Raw genomic sequence first — 22,240 nt, forward strand, 5'->3', positions numbered from 1 at the left:
CACCAATAATAATAATACATTTTAATAATCAAAGTAGTGGCTGACACATAGCACTTTAAAATTTTACAAAGTACTTTACATTAATTCACTTCAGGACAACATGTGATGACATTCTAATTTCCCTGACATGTTCATACATCCTCCTTATTGCACAAGATGGCTCTCTCTGGCAATGATTAAATCAGGAAGTAACAAAAGTCAGTAAAAATTTAGCAGAACTCCCAGGGACAGATAAGTTCCCATTTTTAGTCCTCTTTTAGATATGCACAAAGCTAATAAATATGTGTTTATATAATGCATATTATTATATAAATATGATACACATATAAATATATGTTTACATATGCATTTATACACAATATGCATATGCATATATACACATATATGTAATAATGCTACTCTTCCTTGTGTTCTTTATCCTCTTGTTCCACTTAAAATATATAGGAATTCTGCCTAGAGCTTACGTTTCTTGAGGCACTAAAAAATGGACAGAGGTCAATGGTAAAAAGTAAACCATTCAAGTGTGAATATCATTGAATGTGAATCATGTCTGTGCTTCCAAAGAGTATGTTCCCTTTTATTGTGAATCTCCACTTCAGGAAATATGTAATATTTTCCAAGGGACCATAACAGAAAGAGATGCCACAAGTGCAATTACCTGCTAGGTCCTTAAGCATAACATAGTCATTTCTTCAGTATCAATGACTGACCAACATTGTTTATACTGTGTAATGTGCTGAGGCAGCTAGGTAGCACAACAGAGTACTGGGCTTGGGGTGGGAAAGACTCATTATCCTTGAGTTCAGATCTGGCTTTATACACCTACTGGCTGTGTGATTCTGGGCAAGTTATAACACTGGTTGCCTCAGTTTCCTTCTATAAAATGAGCTGGAGAAAGACATGGTAAATCATTCTAGTATGTTTGTCAAAAAAAAAAAACTCAAAGGGGTCAATGAAGAGTCTGACATAACTGAATAATTACAGCAAAATTGATTGCAAGACACTTGTTGCCATCAGAATATTAGAACGCCTGTTCCATGATAAAATGCCAAGAATGTGGATCTAAATAACAAAATTGATTATAATTTGCAAGATAAATCAACATTTTAATTTGGTGCTATACCTTAATCATATCTCAGGTGTGCATAATTACTGTATTTCCATAAAAATAGAAGACATCATTTAAGTAGTCCTTTATCTGTTATAGCAAAATACTCATGCAGCCTACCAGTCTTAAAACATGAGTTGAAATTAATGTAAAACAACTAGTATAATTAAAAACTTTAAAAAATTTATAGACACTAAGTAAATGCCACATACACTATGCACACATACCTTAAAATAATAAATTTTTAAAAAATTTCTAAATGACTATATCCATCACTTTAAAATGTTTCAGTTATAGTGATGAAAACACTATAAAATACAATTAAGGATCTTTTAAATTATAAATAACTAACCTGTAAGAAAAGACAACTACTCAGTTTCTTCTATGTTGTCACATGAGTAAAGATAGGGATGCAATTCTACCTGTTGTAAAATTTGGTTATAATTTGATTCATTGTCAGTCAGTCAATTAACATTTATCAATTATTTACTATATCAAGCACTGTGTTAAGTGCTGTCAACACAATAAAGAGGGGGAAAATAGTATGTGCTTTCGAGGAGCTCATAATCTAATGGGGAAGACAACAAACAAATGAATCTGTAACGAACAAACTATACACAGGATAAATAGAAAATAATTAAAACAAGAAGAGCACTAGAATTGAGAGAGGTTGCAAGGGGAATGCTTTTACTGTAAACTTAATAAACCTCGACAACAACAGTTAAATTACATGATTTTCAAAAGAAATTTGAGGGGGGATGGAAATCACTAGATGTGATGGCTCAAGCCCATAACCTCTGCTCCTGAGTAGGTTTGGCTGCTGGAAAGGATCACTTGAGCTCATGAGTTCTGAATTGTAGTAGGGTACAGCCAATCAAGTGTCTGCCCTAAGTCCAGTATCAATATGGTGTTCCCAAAGGAGCAAAGGAGTACTAGGCTGCCTAAGAAGAGATGAATTGCTTTAAATAAGAAAAGGAAGTCAAAGTGTCATACTGATCAATAATAAGAACCTACAATCCAAAGCTAGGTGAGAATGGAAACTTAGTCTTCAAAACAAAATGGAACAAAGTAAAATAAAATAAACACTAAATTACTTTAAATGGTTATTTACATATTTGTATTAATTTTTAATTTAAAAATGAAATCTTCCGTGTCCTTTCCAGATCTCTTTTCTTCTTGTAAATTGTTTTCTAGATTTTTTTTACTCTTTTTCTCTCTGTGTTTCTATGTGTGTGTGTGTGTGTGTGTGTGTGTGTGTATAAACACACACACTATGCCATAACATGTTTAATGTAATAATATTAACATTTATAGTATTTTATGTTATATTATATATAATATATCAATATATTTTAACATGTATTATATATATTATATATATATATGTATGTATGTATTTTAGGAAACTAGTCTTGAACTCAGGAAGACAACTCATGCTGAGTTCAAATATGACCTCAGACATTTACTAATTGTGCCACCTAGGGCAAGTCATTTCTTGAGTTTACCTCAGCTTTCCTCATATATAAAACGAGCTGGAGAATGAAATGGCTAACTACTCCAGTGTCTTTGTCAAGGAAACACCAAATGGGGTCATGAAGAATTAAACACAACTGGAATGACTGAACATCAATAGCAAATATAGTCAGTATTTATATTGTCAATCTGATCCCTTTATTCATTTTGTATCACTGCATATGAGACTTTCTATATTTCTTTGTATTTTTCACATTTGTCATTTAAATGACAAAATAATTTTCCATTACATTAGTATACACAATTGGCATAGCTTTTTCCTTTGGATATATGGGGTTTGGGTGAATGGGATTTTTTTTGGCTGTTATGAAGCTATACAAGTAAATCTTTTCCCCTTTAATGACATTTTTAAGCCACTATTATAATATAGAATATAATCTGTTTTTTCATTTTTTTGTGTTAGTCCCCAAAAAATGTAGCTCCAACAGCAACATAATAGTGGATATGTCTTATAGCTATGCAATTTTTAAAAAATCTCTTTTAATTATCTTTGCAGAATCAAAGATTCAGGCATGGATGCAGTTGCCATGAAGTCCAACATGTACATGAGCAAGTGTCTCGTTTACAGTAAATTCTAAAAGCCATTATTCTGTCGCTCTCTGAAAATATTGAGTGAAGGATAGTTCTAATTATATAAAAAAGGACAACAACAACAACAACAAAAACTTTCCCACTATATAGTCTAAATTTGTCTCTTGGAGTTTTCATTCATAGGTTCCAGTTCTTTCCCCTGATGTTGACTAAAACAGTCTAGTTCCTTTTTCACATGTTTTCCCTTGAAATACCTGGAGACTTCATGTCATGTCTAATTAACTTTAGTCTTCATTTCTCAAAGCTGAATTTCATCAATTTCCTTGCATGACATGTACATCTCACCTTCCTCTGAGGATGCTCCAGTTTGTTAAGTATTCGTTCTAAAATATGGACAGTCAAATTTACAAGAATACAAGGTTTTCTCCAATTGATAAATGGTCAAAAGATATGAACAAACAGTTTTCAGATAAAGAAATTAAAACCATTTCTAGTCATAAAAAGTGCTCTAAATCACTATTGGTTAGAGAAATGCAAATTAGGAAAATTCTGAAGTACCACAGATTGGCTAAAATGACAGGAAAATGTAATGTTGAAAGTTGGAGGGAATGTGGGAAAACTGGGACACAAATACATTGTTGGTGAACTTGTGAACTGATCCAACCATTCGGGAGAACAATATGGATACCCTTTGATCTAGCAGTGTCTCTACTGAGCTTATATCCCAAAGAGATCTTAAAGGAGGGAAAGGGACTTAAATGTGCAAAAATGTTTGTGGCAGCCCTTTTTGTAGTGGCAAGGAACTGGAAATTGAGTGGATGCCCATCAGTTGGAGAATGGTTGAATAAGTTATGGTATGTGAATGTTATGGAATATTATTATTCTATAAGAAATAATCAGCAGGATGATTTCAGAGAGGCTTGAAGAAACTTACATGAACTGATCCTAAGTGTAGTAGAACTAAGAGAACGTTGTACATAGCAATAACAAGATCATACAATGATCAATTCTGATGGACATGGCTCTTTTCAATAGCACAGTGATTCGGGCCAGTTCCAATGGTCTTATGATGGAGACAACCATCTACAGCCAGAGAGAGGACTGTGGGGACTGAGTGTGGATCACAACATTGTATTTTCACCTTTTTGTTGTTGTTTGCTTGCATTTTTTTTCTTTCTCATTTTTTTCCTTTTTGATCTGATTTTTCCTGATAATTGTGGAAATATATTTAACATATATTGGATTACTTGCAGTCTAGGGAAGTGGGGGTGAAGATAAGGGAGGGAGAAAAAAAATTAGAACACAAGGTTTTTTAAAGATGATTGTTGAAAACTATGCATTTTTTTAAAAAATAAAAAGCTAAAAAAGGATTTGGAGTTCTCACAATAAATAAACAAATAAATAAATAAAATATGATCAGAACTGAACACAGTCTTCTAGATATTTGAAAAGAAAATAACAGGAAAATCAACTCTCTCTTGTTTTCATTTTTACTGAAGAACTTCACATTACTCTATTAAATGTCATATTATATTTCTTCTAGCTTGTCAAAAGTAATTTTGGATTCTGTTGGTTATCCCTCCCAAGAAATTTAATTATTACAAAGTAGTAGCTTAGAGTTATTTTATTTAGTACATTTCTGATCATTAAAAAATTTAAAAAATATTTCAGTATATTGCTTATTTTTGGTTTCTTTGAAACCTGTCAATTTATATCTTTTAGCTATTTTTCCATTAAGAAACAAAATTTACTTAATAAATCTTTACTGATTTTATATGCAATATTTTTGTCAAAGATATTTACTCCAAAAATCCCATTAACAGTCTGTTTCTTTCTTTGCACCATTTTTATGTGCAAAATCTCAGTATTTTGTTCATCAAATGATTATGTATTATTAAATGCATTATCATGTATTTGTGCCATGGCTTAGAAAGTTCCACTTTTCCACAACTTTGAAAAATGTTTAATTTCCTTTTAAATATTTTACTTTTATCATTCATCAGTTTAAAATTTATTATAGTATTTTGTGTGAAAATGCGGATCTAATGCCATTTTTACTTTTCATTGTTCCAAATGATTTATATTTGGATACTGATTTTCTTCCCAATGTTTTGTAAACCTGGATTTATCAAACACTAGCCTATTATATAATTTGGCTCTTTTTTTTTTTTTGCTCTAATTTCAAGTTACCCATTCTGCTTTACTTAAAATTTGTCCAATATTATAAATTCATTGCCAGATAGTTTTGATCAAAACTACCTTACAGTATAACTGGAAGTTCAGAAATGTAATTATTCTACCATGATCCCTTGTTTTTCTTAATTTCCATTAATAATATTATTGGCTATATTCTTTCATTTATGTATAGTTAATTGCACTTAATAGTCCATTGGAATTTTCACTGGTATGAAACTTTTGAAATTAACTTTTAACTTAATTAATTTAATTTTTCACTTTTAAAATTAATTTGAGTAACATTACCATTTTTATTGTGTTTGTTATATCTTTTTTTGTTCAGTCATTCTTCAGTTATGTCTGACTTTTAGGGACATGACTTGGGGATTTTGGATTTTTTTGGCAAGCAGCTTGAGCGGTTTGCCATTTTCTTCTTCAACTCATTGTACAGACGAGGAAACTGAGGCAAATATTGTTAAGTGCCTTGCTCAGGGTCACCCAGTTAGTAAGTATCTGAGACCAGATTTGAACTCAGGAAGTTGAATTCTTCACTTGACATTCTGGATAGTGTGCTACCTAGATGACGCATTTAATTAAATATCTCTATTATTTTCCTTTATTTCTTTAAAAATTGTTTTTGCTTTTGTTAAACAAATTCTAGGTTTATGCTGAAATATTTGATACATTTCATTATTATTGTAAACTATATTTCTGCTCTCAGCAATTTCCCTAGGGATTAAGAAGCCCTTGTAATTTTTGGTTCACCTCACTTTGATGAGAGATAATGAAATGCAATGGAAAAAGGACTTGATTTGAAGTCTGGAAAGAGCTAGGCTTAAATATAAGCTTTAACACTTTCTGGTTTTATTTATCATTTAAATCATTTAATTTATCAGAGCCTCAAGTTTCTCTAATATTAAGTAGGAATTAACATTTGCATTATTTACTGCATATTGTTTTTTTGGTGTGTGTATGTGCGCACGTGCATGTATGTGTATTTATCATGAGGGAAGAAGAGGCTATATTTTAGAAATGTTTGTTATTTTTTTGTTCAATCATTTTTCAGTTTTATCCAATTCTTTGTGACCCATGGAATTTTCTTGATAAATATACTTGAATGATTTGCTATTACCTTCTACAATTCACTTTACAATTGAGGAAACAATGGCAGAGTTAAGTGATTTATCCAGTGTCACATTTTATAAGTGTCTAAGGTTGTTGACCTTCCTTGGTAGAACCAAGCCTTCCTATCCCCGGATCCAGTGCCTCATCAGATGAGCCATCTGGTTGCCCCAATTCAGAACAACCTGCATAAACTACCTGCTATGTTACATTGCCTCTCATCATTTCTTATATGCAATATTCCATTACTCTCAAATACCATAATCAATTCATTCATTATTCAGTCTTTTGTTTCCAATTCTTTGTATTATAAATATGTTGCTATGAATATATGTATACAAATAGATTTTTTTTTCTATCAATGACCTCCTTGGAATCAAGTACCTATATTGATATGGTTGCCTATCCACAGAATTATGAAATAATGATTGCAATAAGATAGCAAGATCTTAATACAGTTAAAGGCAGGGCCATTGATGACCCAAGACTTTTTCTCTGTGTCCTACAAGTCTCTATTACATATTTAAGTTAAAAGTTAACTGTTTTCTTTGTGAATTGATTAAAACTTGATTTTAAATATACTTTTTTGGCATCTAAAAAGATATTAACCTTGTGAAAAAGTGATTTGAGGTTTAAGTTTTATGGTATTTAAAGTTTTATATGTTATACTCAAGCTTCTGTCATTTATCTGTTTTACTGGAAATTTTAATGAAATTTTAAAATAAATAACATAATTGTAGAAGCCTATCATTATTATGGTAATTTGAAATTTTACAATGTTACATCTCAGTAATTGAATGATATTCTATACATTTGTATTCTTCCAGAAAAGGCATTCTTCCAGAGAAAGAATTAATTTTCAAAATAATAGTAGCTTTCTTATTTTCAAAATATATGAAAGATAGTTTTTAACATTTACTCTTACAAAACCTTGTGATCCATTTTTTTTCTCCTTTCTCCCCTACTTCCCCTCACACCCTCCCTTGGACAGCAAGTAATCCAATATATGTTAAACATATTAAACATGTTAAACATGTTAAACATGTGCAATTCTTCCATACACATTTTCATAATTATCATGCTGTACAAGAAAAAATCAATCAAAAGGAAAAAAAAAGAAAGAAAGCAAAAATCAAGAAAACAACAACAAAAAAAGTGAAAATGCAATGTTGTGATCCACATTCAGTCCTCACAGTCCTCTGTCTAGGTGCAGATGGCTCTCTCCATTATGTCTATTGGAATTGGATTCACTTCATTGTTGAAAAGAGCCACATCTATCAGAATTGATCACCCCATAATCATGTTGTTACTGTGTACAATGTTCTCTTGGTTCTATTCACTTCACCTAGGAAAAATTCATGTAATCGTTCCAGACCTTTTTGAAATCATCTTGCTGACCGTTTCTTCTAGAACAATAATATTCCATAACATTCATATACCACAACTTATTCAGACATTCCTCAACTGATGGGCATCCACTCAGTTTCCAGAAGAACTGATTTTTTAAAAATATAGACCTAAGTATGCTATTTTTCTTTCTTTTTTCAAGTCTTCTAGTACAAAATGACGAATATTGAAATGTGTTACATGATTGTACACTTATAATCCATATTTGTTGCCTACTTTCTCAGAGAGAGGGAAAGGGAAAGAGGAAAGGAGGGAAAGAGAGAGAATTATTTTAACATGTACTTGGGAAAATACAATATATATTTAAAAGAAATTATTATATCATTTTCATTGCATATTACATGCCACAATTTGCATTTTTGAATTTAAAACAAGTGTGTTACATTGAACATATTCCTCATAGAAATAAAACTAAGCAAAAGCTAAAAATACATTAATTGCTACTACAAATAAACAAATGGATTTAGCTTTTGTTTTTTCAATCTGCTAATAGTGAAATCATTGGGCTAAGGGTCAGAAGACATTGGCTATAGTACTGTAAAAACTTAGGCAATTTTAATGAAAATATTTTAATGATCTAGAAAAAATAACAACAAAATTCATATGGAACAATAAAAAGTCGAGAATCTCAAGGGAATTAATGAAAAAAAAAAATCAAATGAAGGTGGCCTAGCTGTACCTGATCTAAAATTATATTATAAAGCCGCAGTCACCAAAACCATTTGGTATTGGCTAAGAAATAAATCAGTTGATCAGTGGAAAAGGTTAGGTTCACAAGACAGAATAGTCAACTATAGCAATCTAGTGTTTGACAAACCCAAAGATTCTAACTTTTGGGATAAGATTTCATTATTTAATAAAAACTGCTGGGATAACTGGAAATTAGTATGGCAGAAATTAGGCAAGGACCCACACTTAACACTATATACCAAGATAAGATCAAAATGGGTCCATGACCTAGGCATAAAGAACGAGATTATAAATAAATTAGAGGAACATAGGATAGTTTATCTCTCAGACTTGTGGAGGAGAAAGAAATTTGTGACCAAAGATGAACTAGAGACCATTACTGATCACAAAATAGAAAATTTTGATTACATCAAATTAAAAAGCCTTTGTACAAACAGAACGAATGCAAACAAGATTAGTAGGGAAGCAACAAACTGGGAAAACATCTTTACAATTAAAGGTTCTGATAAAGGCCTCATTTCCAAAATATATAGAGAACTGACTCAAATTTATAAAAAATCAAGTCATTCTCCAATTGATAAATGGTCAAAGGATATGAACAGACAATTTTCAGATGATGAAATTGAAACTATTACTACTCACATGAAAAAGTGTTCCAAATCACTATTGATCAGAGAAATGCAAATTAAGACAACTCTGAGATATTACTACACACCTGTCAGATTGGCTAAGATGACAGGAAAAAATAATGATGAATGTTGGAGGGGATGCGGGAAAGCGGGGACACTGATGCATTGTTGGTGGAGTTGTGAACGAATCCAACCATTCTGGAGAGCAATCTGGAATTATGCCCCAAAAGTTATCAAAATGTGCATACCCTTTGATCTAGCAGTGTTTCTATTGGGCTTATACCCCAAAGAGATACTAAAAAAGGGAAAGGGACCTGTATGTGCCAAAATGTTTGTAGCAGCCCTGTTTGTAGTGGCTAGAAACTGGAAAATGAGTGGATGCCCATCAATTGGAGAATGGCTGGGTAAATTGTGGTATATGAATGTTATGGAATATTATTGCTCTGTAAGGAATGACCAGCAGGATGAATACAGAGAGGCTTGGAGAGACCTACATGGACTGATGCTTAGTGAGATGAGCAGAACCAGGAGATCATTATACACTTCGACAACGATATTGTATGAGGATGTATTCTGATGGAAGTTGATTTCTATGACAAAGAGACCTAACTGAGTTTCAATGGATAAATGATGGACAGAAATAGCTACACCCAAAGAAGGAACACTGGGAAACGAATGTGAACTATTTGCATTTTTTATTTTCTTCCCGAGTTATTTTTACCTTCTGAATCCAATTTTCCCTGTACAACAGGAGAACTGTTCGGTTCTGCAAATATGTATTGTATCTAGGATATACTGCAACATATTTAACATATATAGGACTGCTTGCCATCTTGGGAGGGGGGTGGAGGGAGGGAGGGGAAAAATCGAAACATAAGCGAGTGCAATGGATAATGTTGTAAAAAATTACCCTGGCATAGATTCTGTCGATACAAAGTTATTATTAAATAAAATTAAATTAAAAAAAACTTAGGCAATTAATTTTAAATCTCTGGATTTCATTTTCTTCAGATATAAAAAAGGGAATTCAATTACATGATCCCTAAAACCCATTTCAGCCCTAAAATTCTAGAATTTTATTATTTGAACAATTAAAAAAGGTAAAATAAATTCTTAAGGAATAATTAACCTTTTGCTTCTGTACAAACTAAAGCCACATATTTATTGTGGTAACGCAGTTAGAATCAGGTATAAGAACTGAAGTGTCCTTAAATAATTGTCAAGGTTATGCCAGACAAAGGAGACAGGTAGCTGGTGCCAAAGTGCTGGAGTCAGGTAGACTAAAGTTCGAATCCAGCCTCAAATAGCAGTTGTGTGACACTGGGGAAGTCATTTATTCTCTTTCAGACATATTTTCTTCATGTGTAAAATGGGGATTTCTGCCTTCCTTAAATGGCTTGAGCATAAATTTGAAAGTGGATTTATTATTTTGAGTTGTAATGCCGGTAAATAATTCTATTGATCAATACTGGATATTATAATCTATACTTAAAAAATGGTATCATTAGCATATATTGAAAAACTATTACTGAGGTGGTATAGTAACCTGAAATTTAATCTGTAAAATGAAATCTTTAATTAGGTGATTTTTATTGTTCTCTACACATTTCTAGGTTATCAAAGGAATACTGGAAAAAACAAGATATTTAAAAGGCCATTATTCTTATATTTTTGAAGAACATGAAATAAAGCTCAATTTTATATCAGTATTTTATCCTTCCCACAAATAACTGAGTCAAAATTTCTCTGCATTATTTGAGAATCCAACAAAATTTTATGGCTTTTTTTTTCTTTTTCTTTTTTCTTTTCATATAGCTCTTTCAATAAATCACTCTTCTCCTCACCTCCCACAGTTAGTGGTTATTAGCACATTTCTCATGCTATCCTTAATGATAATGCCTACCTCTACATCTTTGACCACATCATAACTCTTTCAGCAATTTGTATCCTCTTTCATCCCTTCATGATAGATCTTACCTCCTTACATTTAGATTCTGATATGAATCACAAAGAAATTAAATAGAATACACTGCAGATATTACTTCAGGCATATTGTGGGAAATTTTAAACAAGGGATAGAGATTTTTTCAGCTAAAAGTTGTGCTAAAATCATTATAACTAGCAGTTGGACATATTTGAAATATGAAATAAGAACCATTGGAAATTAGCTTATATTCAGATAAAACACTAGTTTTCAGATATTGTAATAATTATTGTTTGCTGATTTTATGTTAGATGAAGGGGCAGGTCAGTTCTTTGAGAGCCTCCACAGCTGTGAATTATAACACTTGAAGGAGCTACAAAGCAGCCTTTGCAGATGTTCTTTATGGATTGGGAATGAAATAAATTGGAGGCAGAAGGAAGAGGAGAGAGATCAGAGAACAGCAACTGTGTCTCAGTGTCCTTATATCATAATCCTCCTCTCACATGAAGAGATCCATTCTACAAGTCTGAGTTTGACCTCCAGCAGCCACTGGCAGGTGACTCCTATATCACAACATATCACAACATATACTGCCCAACATGGTGCACAAGAATAACAAGAAATAAAGAAGCAGCAGTGCTCAAGAGCTGTTTGTGAGTAGGATCCTCCAGAGTTCCTCCAATAACCCATTGGGAAGGAAAGGGAGAAGAGACCCAGTAAGACTTTTTTTAATCAGGATAATTAAATGGGCCAACACATCAAAGAACCAAGCCAGGAGACTGATGAGAGACTTATGAAAAAATCCTATTCTGACTACAATCCTCTTCTCTGTTTGAAAGTTCACCTCCATCACATCTCACAAGCTTCAATACTTGTTTGCACTCCCTAGCATACAGGACTCAGATACCTTAGCATGTGGACTTAGATAACAGTCAATGCATAAACTTATTGATCATGCTGTGAGGGGAAAATAATCATACTCCCATAAAACAAAAAAGAGGGAATTGCTAAGGACCATGCCTAAGTAAAAGGGAGGTCAATTCTCCGAGAGCCTCCACAGCTGTAAATGATAAACTTGAAGGAGTAGAAAAGCAGCCTTCGCAGATGTTCCTTGTGGATTGGGAATGAAATAAATTGGAGGCAAGAGAGAAGAGGAGAGAGATCAGACAATGCAACTGCCTTTCAGTCTCCTTGTATTATCATCATCCTCTCTCCTCCTGTATCACAACAATTTTACATATTAATGCATAATATGATGCAAATTTTCCTATATTTTTATAACAAAATGTTCTGGTGCTCTTCCTTCATAATATAAAAGAGAAATTTCAAAAGAAATCCAAAATTATTTTGCTCTTCTATACTGTGGCACTGACAGTGAGTTTACCTCAAAGGGAATAATAATAAATTCAAAATATAAGTTTATTTGGTCAGGTGATAAAATGTATAGCATAGCAGTCCTTGGAGTCAAAAAGACTCCTCTTGCTAAGTTCAAATCTGGCCTGATACTCACTAGCTACATGACCCCAAATGAGCTGGAGAAGGAAATGGCAAACTACTTCAATATCTTTGCCAAAATTATTATATGTCAATCATATTAATATTGTTTTAGATGCATTTTTATATATGGGTAAGTGTGTGTATATATATACATATATGTGTATGTATGTATGTATATATATACATATGTGTATACCTGAGTATATATGGCTATGTATACATGTAGGTGTATGTGTATATAGATATATGTATATGTGTATCTGGATGGGTGTGAATTTATATATGTATATATTCATATGTTTAACAACATATAATGATGTATTAATAGTAATATATTATATTATAATATACATATATATTTGTGCTTAACTATATCCCGTTTGGAGGAGGTGAGGGCAGGATGAAAAGGGAAAAAAAGAATAAAGTTAAAAATACACAGCAGAGAACAAAAGAATAAGTAAGAAACATATGGGTATCATAAATATAATTTCTTCTATTATTATATAATATTTCTTGAAATGGAAATTTGTTTTGAATCCTCCCTAATATTCTGCTGGGCACATGAAAATGTTTTGTTTTGTTTTGTTTTCCTTTTCTATCTTTTTTTCTGATCTGTTTTTTCTCATTTTGTATTTAGTTCAAAAATAATAATAACAATAATAATATTTTTTTTTAAAGCTATCCCAATTAGCATACAATGGTTAGACTACTGAGTCTGGAGTCAACAAGACTTGAGTTCAAATTTGATCTCAGATACTTAATAGCTGTATGACTCTGGGGAAGTCTCTTAGCATCTGTGCCTCAGTTTCCTCAGCTGTAAAATGGAGATAATAACACTTTCCTCAAGTGTTATCATGAGGATTAAATGGCACAATTGTAAATAAAAATGCTTACTCTTTTCTCCTTTCCTTTCCTGTATATATATGGTATATATGTATGTATGTATGCATGCATGTAAATGTGTTTATAAGCAGTTTGTGTATAAATAGATAAAAAAGTAAAACATACTTTTGTGCATATGTGATATAGATACAAATATAGTTAATATATGCACCATAGTCAATCCACATATATGTATATCACTTTCATTCACATACGTACATATGTTTGTATTTCTAATAGAAACTAGATTTGTGATGTTTTTGGAATAGTTAATTCCAAAATGAGGAGATTTTTTCTAATGTTCAAGTTGGCACCGCCTCTGCAACTTAAATTTACAGAGAATTCTCAAGAACATCAAGTACTGAAATGACTTAGTCAGGGCCACAAAATCCCTTGAGTCTGAGACAAGACTTGAGCCTCAAATGTTTCTGAAGGAACATTTCTCTTTCCATTAGTCAAGTTGTGTCTATGTATCTTTGATTCCTCTATAATGATACTGATAACAGCTAATATTCATCTAGTACTTTATGTAGAGTATGGACTAGCTCTCTGGGGGGCCTCAGGGACAGCCAGAATCAGAATAAATTAAAGTTCTTGGTCTTTAGTGGGAGAAGTGAAGGAGGCAGGCAAACAAAATCCTGGATTCTGGACTCCAGAGTCACCAGTCTCTCTCCTCCTCATCCTGCCACCAAGTGCCTCTGGCCTCTCTCTCTCCACCCTCCAATCCTTGCTTATGATTGTCTTAACACCAAAAATTCAGCCAGCATCAATTGTGAGAAGAGCCATTATCCAAATATATGCTAATAGAGTCATTGTCTCACATCTCATAGGTAATTAGCCTTAAGTGCTTGGTTGTCTGATTCAAGCATACCTTTTTTGGAGTTTCAGCCCTCTACAACTTTAATATTCATAAAGGTCTCTAAAAATAGTATTTCTTTAAACATTAAAAAATGTCCTACTAAGCATAATCCACCAAGAAAATAAAATACTCTTTAATGGAGATAGAGTGTCAGGCCAGATGAGAAGACTTATCTTCCTGAACTCATATTTGACTTCAGATATTTTACTAGCTGTGAAACCTTGAACAAGTCACTTAATCTTGTTTGCCTCAGTTTCTCATCTATAAAATAAGCTGGAGAAGAAAATGGCAAACTACTCTGGTATCTCTGCCAAGGAAATGCTAAATGGGATCACGACTGAACAACAAAAAGTCTTATATTCTTTGGGGAAAGTCCAATGATTTTTACAAGCCATTAAGCTGTCATCCTAAACCCTATGCTGATTTTTTTGCTAAAAACAAACAAACAAAAAAAAGCAAAAACAAGTCAGCCCATAAAAAGATATTTGTCATAAGCCTTAAAATAATTAATAAATCTTTGAACTCGAAAGGAGAGGGAAATGACATATTAGAGACACAGAAAAACCTCAGAATAGTATGTCTTATTTTTTCTAAATGCATGCAGGTTAAGGAAAATACAGTTTAGAGTCTCCTAAAATAACAGAAATTATGTCTTTGATGTCTTGGAAAGTTCCAACACCTCCTTGATTAAAATGAGACTAAGAGAAATCTAATTTTTATGTTTTCATGGCAAATCTTCAAAGGTATATTTGTAAACAATAAAAATAAGGGTCCCATGTCTCGTTAAAATAATGAGTAGTTTGTTCTCAAATGATGACACCAGACAAATTTCAAAAACAGTTCCAAATATGGTCCTAAAGTCACTCAATCTTGTCACCTAGCTTAAAGAGTAGGACACCTTTTCATTATAAAAATGCAAATATCTTCAGAACATAAGTGACTATTTTAGCTTCCTATAATTTAAACACACCACAATGTAAAATGCAAATATAGAAAGCTATAAAAAGTGGGTATAGAATTAGCAGAGCCATAGAGATTAAATTATCCTACCATATTTAAAAACACATCTTTTAACACACCTCCTAACTTGTGGCGTATTTCATGCATATTAGGTTTATCGTTGAATTATTGTTATTTTGTTAATAATAATAATAACTGACCTTTATATAGCACTTTAAGGCTTATAAAGTACTTTATATTATCTTATTTGAGATAAATGAGATTTAAAAACAACACTATGAGATAAATACTACAGATTTTTTTTCTAAGTTTACAAATGAAAAAATTGTGGCACAATGAGGTTTTACTGTAATCACATAGATAAGATGTATTAGAGGCAATGATTTGAATCCATACCTTTCCTGACTCCAGGAGTAGCAGTTTTTCCACTATGTGACATTGAAATCTATGAAGCTTATGCTTAGTTACTCTGTATGTTAGAATCTTCACTCTTCATAGCCTCATTCTTCTTCTTGGGAAATACACAAAAAAGAGGAATATAGATGTCAGAGAATCCACACCCTTACTTAGCAGTAAACCATTATCTATCTGACTTCTTTGAAGTTCTAAATAAAGCATAGTGTAATTAAAAAACAAACAAACAAAGCTAAGCAAAAACAAAAACAAAAGCAAAAAAAACAGAAAAATACTGGAGGGAGACACATCTAAGTTTCAGATTGTAACCATGCCACTTGTTTAGCTATGTGACATTAAGGAAGAAATTTACTCTTTCTGGGCCTGAATTTACCCATATATAAAATAGGATAATAATACTTATATTACCAACTCAACAAGGTTGTGAAGAAAGTGCTTTGTAAACTCTAATATGTTATATTAATTAATAAGTTGTTGTTTTTGCTAAAATAGTGGGTTATAAATGGAGGTAACAATCATTCCAACCCTTCATAGGTTCAGTAAAAATGTCACACCTGACTAGGTATAGTTCATCCCTCCTTCCTTCCCTCCTTCCCTCTCTCCCTCTTTCTTCCTCCCTCTCTCTTTCTTCCTTCTTTCCTTCTTTCCTTTATTTTCCCTCCTTCTTCCCTCCTTTCTTCCCCTGTTTTTTTTCCTTTCCTTTTTTCCTGCTTTTCTTCTTCCCCCACTTCCTTTTGTTCCTTTTCTAGTTCCTCCTCCCTTCCCTCCCTTTTTTAAATTAGTCTTTTGGGACAGTTAACAACTAGATCATATATACCATATATGAAAGATATGTCTAAATTTCAACAAGATACTTGAAAAAAATCTCTCATAATTTTATTGTTAAAACAGAGAATTTTGGGTTTGGATGATATCATGATTAGATTTAGACATAATCGAATGGCTTGTCTGATACCATATCTTTATAGACAACGGAATCAGAGAGGGATGGAAGCCCATGCCCAAAACCATAACATTACTTCACACCACAATATAAGACCAAAGCTTTGTTGAGTCCTTTCTTGCAGATAACTGGTGTTCCTTTTCAATACATCCTGTACTTAAAATCCTGCTGACATACTGACCTTTGAATTTCTACTTTAAGAACCAGGTATTTTTGCTCATGTCTGCTCCTTTAGATTTAGGTATATTGAAGAATTTCTAGTATCATGCCAGTTTGGCCTTACAAACAGATTCACTAACAATAGATGAAAATCACATGATAAAAGGGCAAACTCCCTAAATACCCAATAATGATCTTGAGTCCTTAAAAAAATTAAGAAAGATTTAGTCAATATCCTTTTTTAAAAAAAATTATCTTTCTTTTCTTTTTTCTTTATTTTGCATTATTTTGTTGTTCATTTTTTTTTTTTTTGGTCTTAAATGATCTCTAAGGTTCCTTCCAAATCTATGAGCTATTATCAACATCAATACAACTAGTCAAATTTGTTTTATAGCCATTTATGTGAAAATAATTCTATTCCCATGCAGTAAATGTCAGATTTTCAGTCATTATAAAATTTTTATCAGGATTCTTCATCAATTTATTGTACTTCTGCTCAAATATTTTTTTCACAGTATTATTTGTAATTGCAAAAAAGTGTAAGCAGTTTAAATGTCCAATAATAAAAAAAAAGTTGGATAAAATGTGGAATATTCATGTAATCAAGGACTAAGAGGCAATTAAAAGTGAAAAATTTGAGAAAAGTGAATAAATCTGAAAATCTCTTTGTTTGGTTTCAAAACAAACCAAAAATCATAACTATACATACTAGCAATAACTAAGTAAAAGGTCAATATATTCTTTGTATGAAGGCCAGCTTCATTTTAAATGGTTGAAATGGAGGAGGTAGTGAAAAATCGATCAAATAGTGAACACCTGTCAGGAATTAATTTTTTTAAATATAAGGAAGGAAAATATTGTTTCTCTATTTCTGTAGCCAGATAAACTCAGTATTTTTGGTTTAAAAGTCTCAAGTCTGAAATAACATTTCCTTTTCATTTTTTTACATTTTATTTTTCCCAATTACATCTCATCACAATTTTTAATGTTCATTTTAAAAAAAAGTTTAAAGTTTCCAATTTGCTTATTCTGCTCCTTTCATTAAGAAGGCAATTTAATACATTTTTTACATGTGCAATCATGCAAAACATATTTCCAATTAGTCATTGTTGCAAAGAAAAATAGAGAACAAAATGTTTTTAACATTTTAAATATTTTTGATTATTTAGTACACTTCAATTTTCATTTAAATTCGATCAGTTTTTTCTCTGGAGTTGGGTAGCATTGTTCATCATATGTACTTCCTAATTGTCTTGGATCACTGTACTGCTGATAGCTAAGTCATTCACAGTTGATAACTGTACAACATTGCTGTTATTTTGTACAATGTTCTGGTACTGCTCATTTCACTTTGCATCAGTTCATATAAGTCTTCCCAGGTTTTTCTGAAAACATCCTGTTCATCGTTTCTTATAACACAATAGTATTCCATCACAATTTTATACCACACTCTATTCAGCCATTCCCCAACTGATCAACATGCCCTCAAATTCCAGTTCTTTTCTACCATAAAAAGAGCTGCTATAAATATTTTTGGCTATATATACATCCTTTTCCTTTTTAAAAAAAATCTCTTTGGGTTACATACAGATTTGGGGGCATTCCAAATTGCTTTTCAGAATGGTTAAATCAATTTACAATCCTCAACAGTGCATTCATGTCCCAATTTTTCCATATCCCCTCCAACATTTGTCCTTTTCTTTATAGTCATATTAGCTTATCTGATAGGTACGAGGTGGTACCTCAGAGTTGGTTTAATTTGCATTTCTCTAATCAATAATAACTTAGATCATTTTTATATGATTATAAATATTTTTTATTTCTTCTGAAAACTATCTGTTCATATCATTTAACCATTTATTAATTAGGGAACAACTTTTATGAAGTAATAACATTTTGGAAGAGGCATAAACTCTTTTATCTGAGTATAAGACAGAATATTTTAAGTATTGTAGGACATTGCCAATTTTCAAGTCTCATGCTTCTTCAGTTTTGGTTTAAATTGTTTGAAATGTAGATTCTTCAAGATTTCCTCAATCAAGGATCATCTTCTCAGGAGAATATTCAACTACAGCTGTGCATATAAAGAAAAATAAATAAATTCATATGCAGCAACAAGGTTCTTTTCACACAGAGTCCACTTTTATTTGATTGTTGTTGGTCATCAGAGGAGAGGGTTTGCTTTTCATTCTCTCTGGCACATCATTAGAGCTATCCACAAAGAATACTTTTGCTGAACAAAGGGACATTATAATTCTTCTGTACTCCTTTCTGAAATTCTGATTCAGCAATCCATATATAATAGCATTAAGGCAGCTGTTAAAGTAGGCCATGTAGTAACTGGACACAAACAGCCATTCTGGAATTCTGGGAATGATCTTGACGGGGTTGACAGCCACTGCAAGACCTATAAAGTTTAAAGGGCCCCAACAGATGGCAAAAAGCACAAAGACCACAAACATGGTGACAAAGTTCCTGAAGTCATGTGGTTTCAGTTTGAGTTGGTTGTCAGGTTTCACCCTCCGTCTTATCTGAAGGACAAGGATCCATATTCTCAGGTAACAGAAGGTAACAATGATGATGGGAGTGATGAAATGAAAAGTCACAATGATTATTGTATATGCTGAACTGACAGATTGTGCAAATGTGCAGGAAAAGACCCTGGGGTCATACTGGAGTGATCCAATCAGCAAATTGGGCACAATGGCCACAAATGTCAGCAGCCAAATTATAGCAACATAACAGAGGGAATTCTTGTTACTATACAACTTGTCATACTTGAAACTATGGCAGATGTAGCAGTAGCGGTTAATGGCAATGCCAGTGATGTTGAATATGGATCCAATGACACTCAGACCCATCAGAAAACCACTAATTTGGCAGTGTAGGTATCCCAGGTTCCATCCATTGTGAAATATAGATGTAAGTACCAAAGGGTATGGGTAGACTGCCACAACCAAGTCTGCAATGGCCAGGCTTACCACAAATATGTTGCCTAGAAAAAAGATAATTATAAAATGTGTTATTTTCACTCTTTGCATTAATTTCATTTTCATTATATTGGCATTTCTGAAATTTCACTTTGCAAATGGAATTTTGAATTCCAAATGATTTTTTTTCACTTCATAAGGAAATATTAATACACTATTCATTTCTTATATAATTTCAAATCAAACTGTTCTTTCAACCAGTCAAATTACTAGAGATGCCATATAGAAATACACAGAAAAAAATAACAACAACATTTAAAGAAATAATACGTCAAGCATATTAAGAGATAGTGAACCTAGTTGTGGTCCCTTTAAGAAGCTAGTCCATTCAGATTGATTTATTCCTTTCTGATTCCCAACTCATCCTAGCTGATGTATTATCAATTCAGGAAGCTAGGACCTTTGGTTCACAAATCCTAGTCAAAAGCACCTCTTTGAATTTCAATAAGAAATCTGGGCTTGTCCCAGCCCCCACTGGATCTGAGCCAACTTGGGACTCCACCCACGGGCACCTTTAGCTAAATCTCTCATTCTAAAAGACCCAAGCTGGAGTCCTCTCTTTGCAGAGGTTCCAAACATGCCAGCCTTATGCCTGGCATGCCAAGGGTCTCTGCCCACTGGAATAATATTTCCAGTGCCCTCTTCTCTTTACCTAACACCTTTTACTATTAACTAGACTTTAACCTTACTTCCTCTGCCCATAATAAACCTCTTTTATCAATCTAGTTTTTCAGGTCTGTAAATTCCTTTACAGGGGATTGTTGTGCCACCGCTAGACCTCATTTAACTCTCTACCTTTGAGCAGAATCCAAAGGGATTGTAGGGGAGCTTTATTTGACTTACTGTTCCCCAAACCTGCCACTAGACCTCATTTTCATTTGGGTACCCCAAAGCTAAACCTCATCAATAGCATACACACCTATGAATGCGCGCGCACACACACACACACACACACACACACACACACACACACACATATCAAAATGAGGAAAGCTCAGCAATACCACTGTTGTGCCACAGTTCCCTTTTGATGTCCTGACCTAGTTTCCCCATTGTCCTATTTAGTTACTCTGCCTCAGGTTATAACCTTTCCCTCTTAATGTTTGATGAGATAGAGGTTTACCTCAGTTGTTCTGCCCCAAAACCCCAGGCTACAATCATTACCTCTTAAATGATTAATGAGATAAAGGTTTTATATCTTTAGGTTATAATCATTCCTTCTTAATGTTTGACAGGATAAAGGTTTATCCATTTTAGACGTCATCAGAATACCAGTAATCTCTCCAGTCCCTTCCTCCATTACTTCATCCTAGGTGCCTCCCCTCATTAGGTTATCCCCATCCAGGTACCTCTCCCATTGTGTCATTGTTCTTGTTATCTTATAATAGAGTCTTGCTGTCTAATGCTCAATGCTGGATTCTTTGAGATGATAGTCTCATCCAACCCTGGGACCAAGATCCATTTGTCTCAGTATATCTCTCCATTTAATAAACTATTAAATTGGTCTCTAATCTCTGCCTTGCTCAGTTTCTCCGGCATTATACCAGTACTCAAACTATCCAGAGCAATCATTTATCAAAATAATCTTATGCTGGAAACAAAACAGAAAAATGTATCTGTGGAAAAGACAATGAGACTTAGAAACAAATGCTTACAGCAATTTAGAATACAAACTTCTAGCAAAGGAATTCAATATTTGACAAGAACTTCTAGGTAAAATGAAAATCAATTTTGTGAAAAATTAGTCTAGTTGAGCATTGTATATCTCATATCCTAATAAATTCCAGATCACCAAATAATATAAATAGAAATAACATGACATGAAAATTAAAAAATGAAAGATTGTACATTTCAAAATTATGGATAGGATAACAATTCATAACCAGAAAAGCAAAAGAAGAAAGTAAAAAAAATAATGTTATGCCAGAGAAACTGAGCAAGACAGAGATTAGAGAACAATTAAATGGTTTATTAAATGGAGAGATTTACTGGGACCAAATGATCCATATTTGGTCCCAGGACTGAACGAGACTACCGTTTCAAAGAATGCAGCCCTGAATATCAGAAAGCAAGACTCTTTTATAGGATAACAAGAACAATGACATAATGGGGGAGGTACCTGAATAGGGATAACCTAATGGGGGGGAGGCACCTAGGATGACATAATAGAGGGAGGTACTGGAGAGGTTATTGATATTCTAATGATGTCTAAAATGGAAAAACCTTTACCTGTCAAATATTAAGAAGGAATGATTGTAGCCTAAAGATATAAAACCTTTATCTCATCAAACATTAAGAGGGAAAGGTTATAACCTGAGGCAGAGTAACTTAGGACAATTAGAGAAACTGGGTCAGGACATTAAAAGGAAACTGGCACAACAATAAAAAAAGATATTGATTACATAAAATGTAAAAGC

General features: G+C 32.8%; 1 protein-coding gene across 1 annotated transcript in view; it reads right to left on the reverse strand.

Moving 5' to 3' along the window:
* Positions 1 to 18,959: 18,959 nt before the first annotated feature.
* Positions 18,960 to 22,240, reverse strand: part of MTNR1A (melatonin receptor 1A) — a 28,035-nt gene continuing 24,754 nt past the window's right edge. Inside the window, exon 2 of the mRNA XM_051966704.1 lies at positions 18,960 to 19,828. Coding sequence (XP_051822664.1) covers positions 18,960 to 19,828 — 869 coding nt within the window. The remainder of the gene's footprint in view (positions 19,829 to 22,240) is intronic.

The sequence above is a fragment of the Antechinus flavipes genome, chromosome 6, assembly GCF_016432865.1.
Source record: "Antechinus flavipes isolate AdamAnt ecotype Samford, QLD, Australia chromosome 6, AdamAnt_v2, whole genome shotgun sequence".
Taxonomy (NCBI): domain Eukaryota; kingdom Metazoa; phylum Chordata; class Mammalia; order Dasyuromorphia; family Dasyuridae; genus Antechinus; species Antechinus flavipes.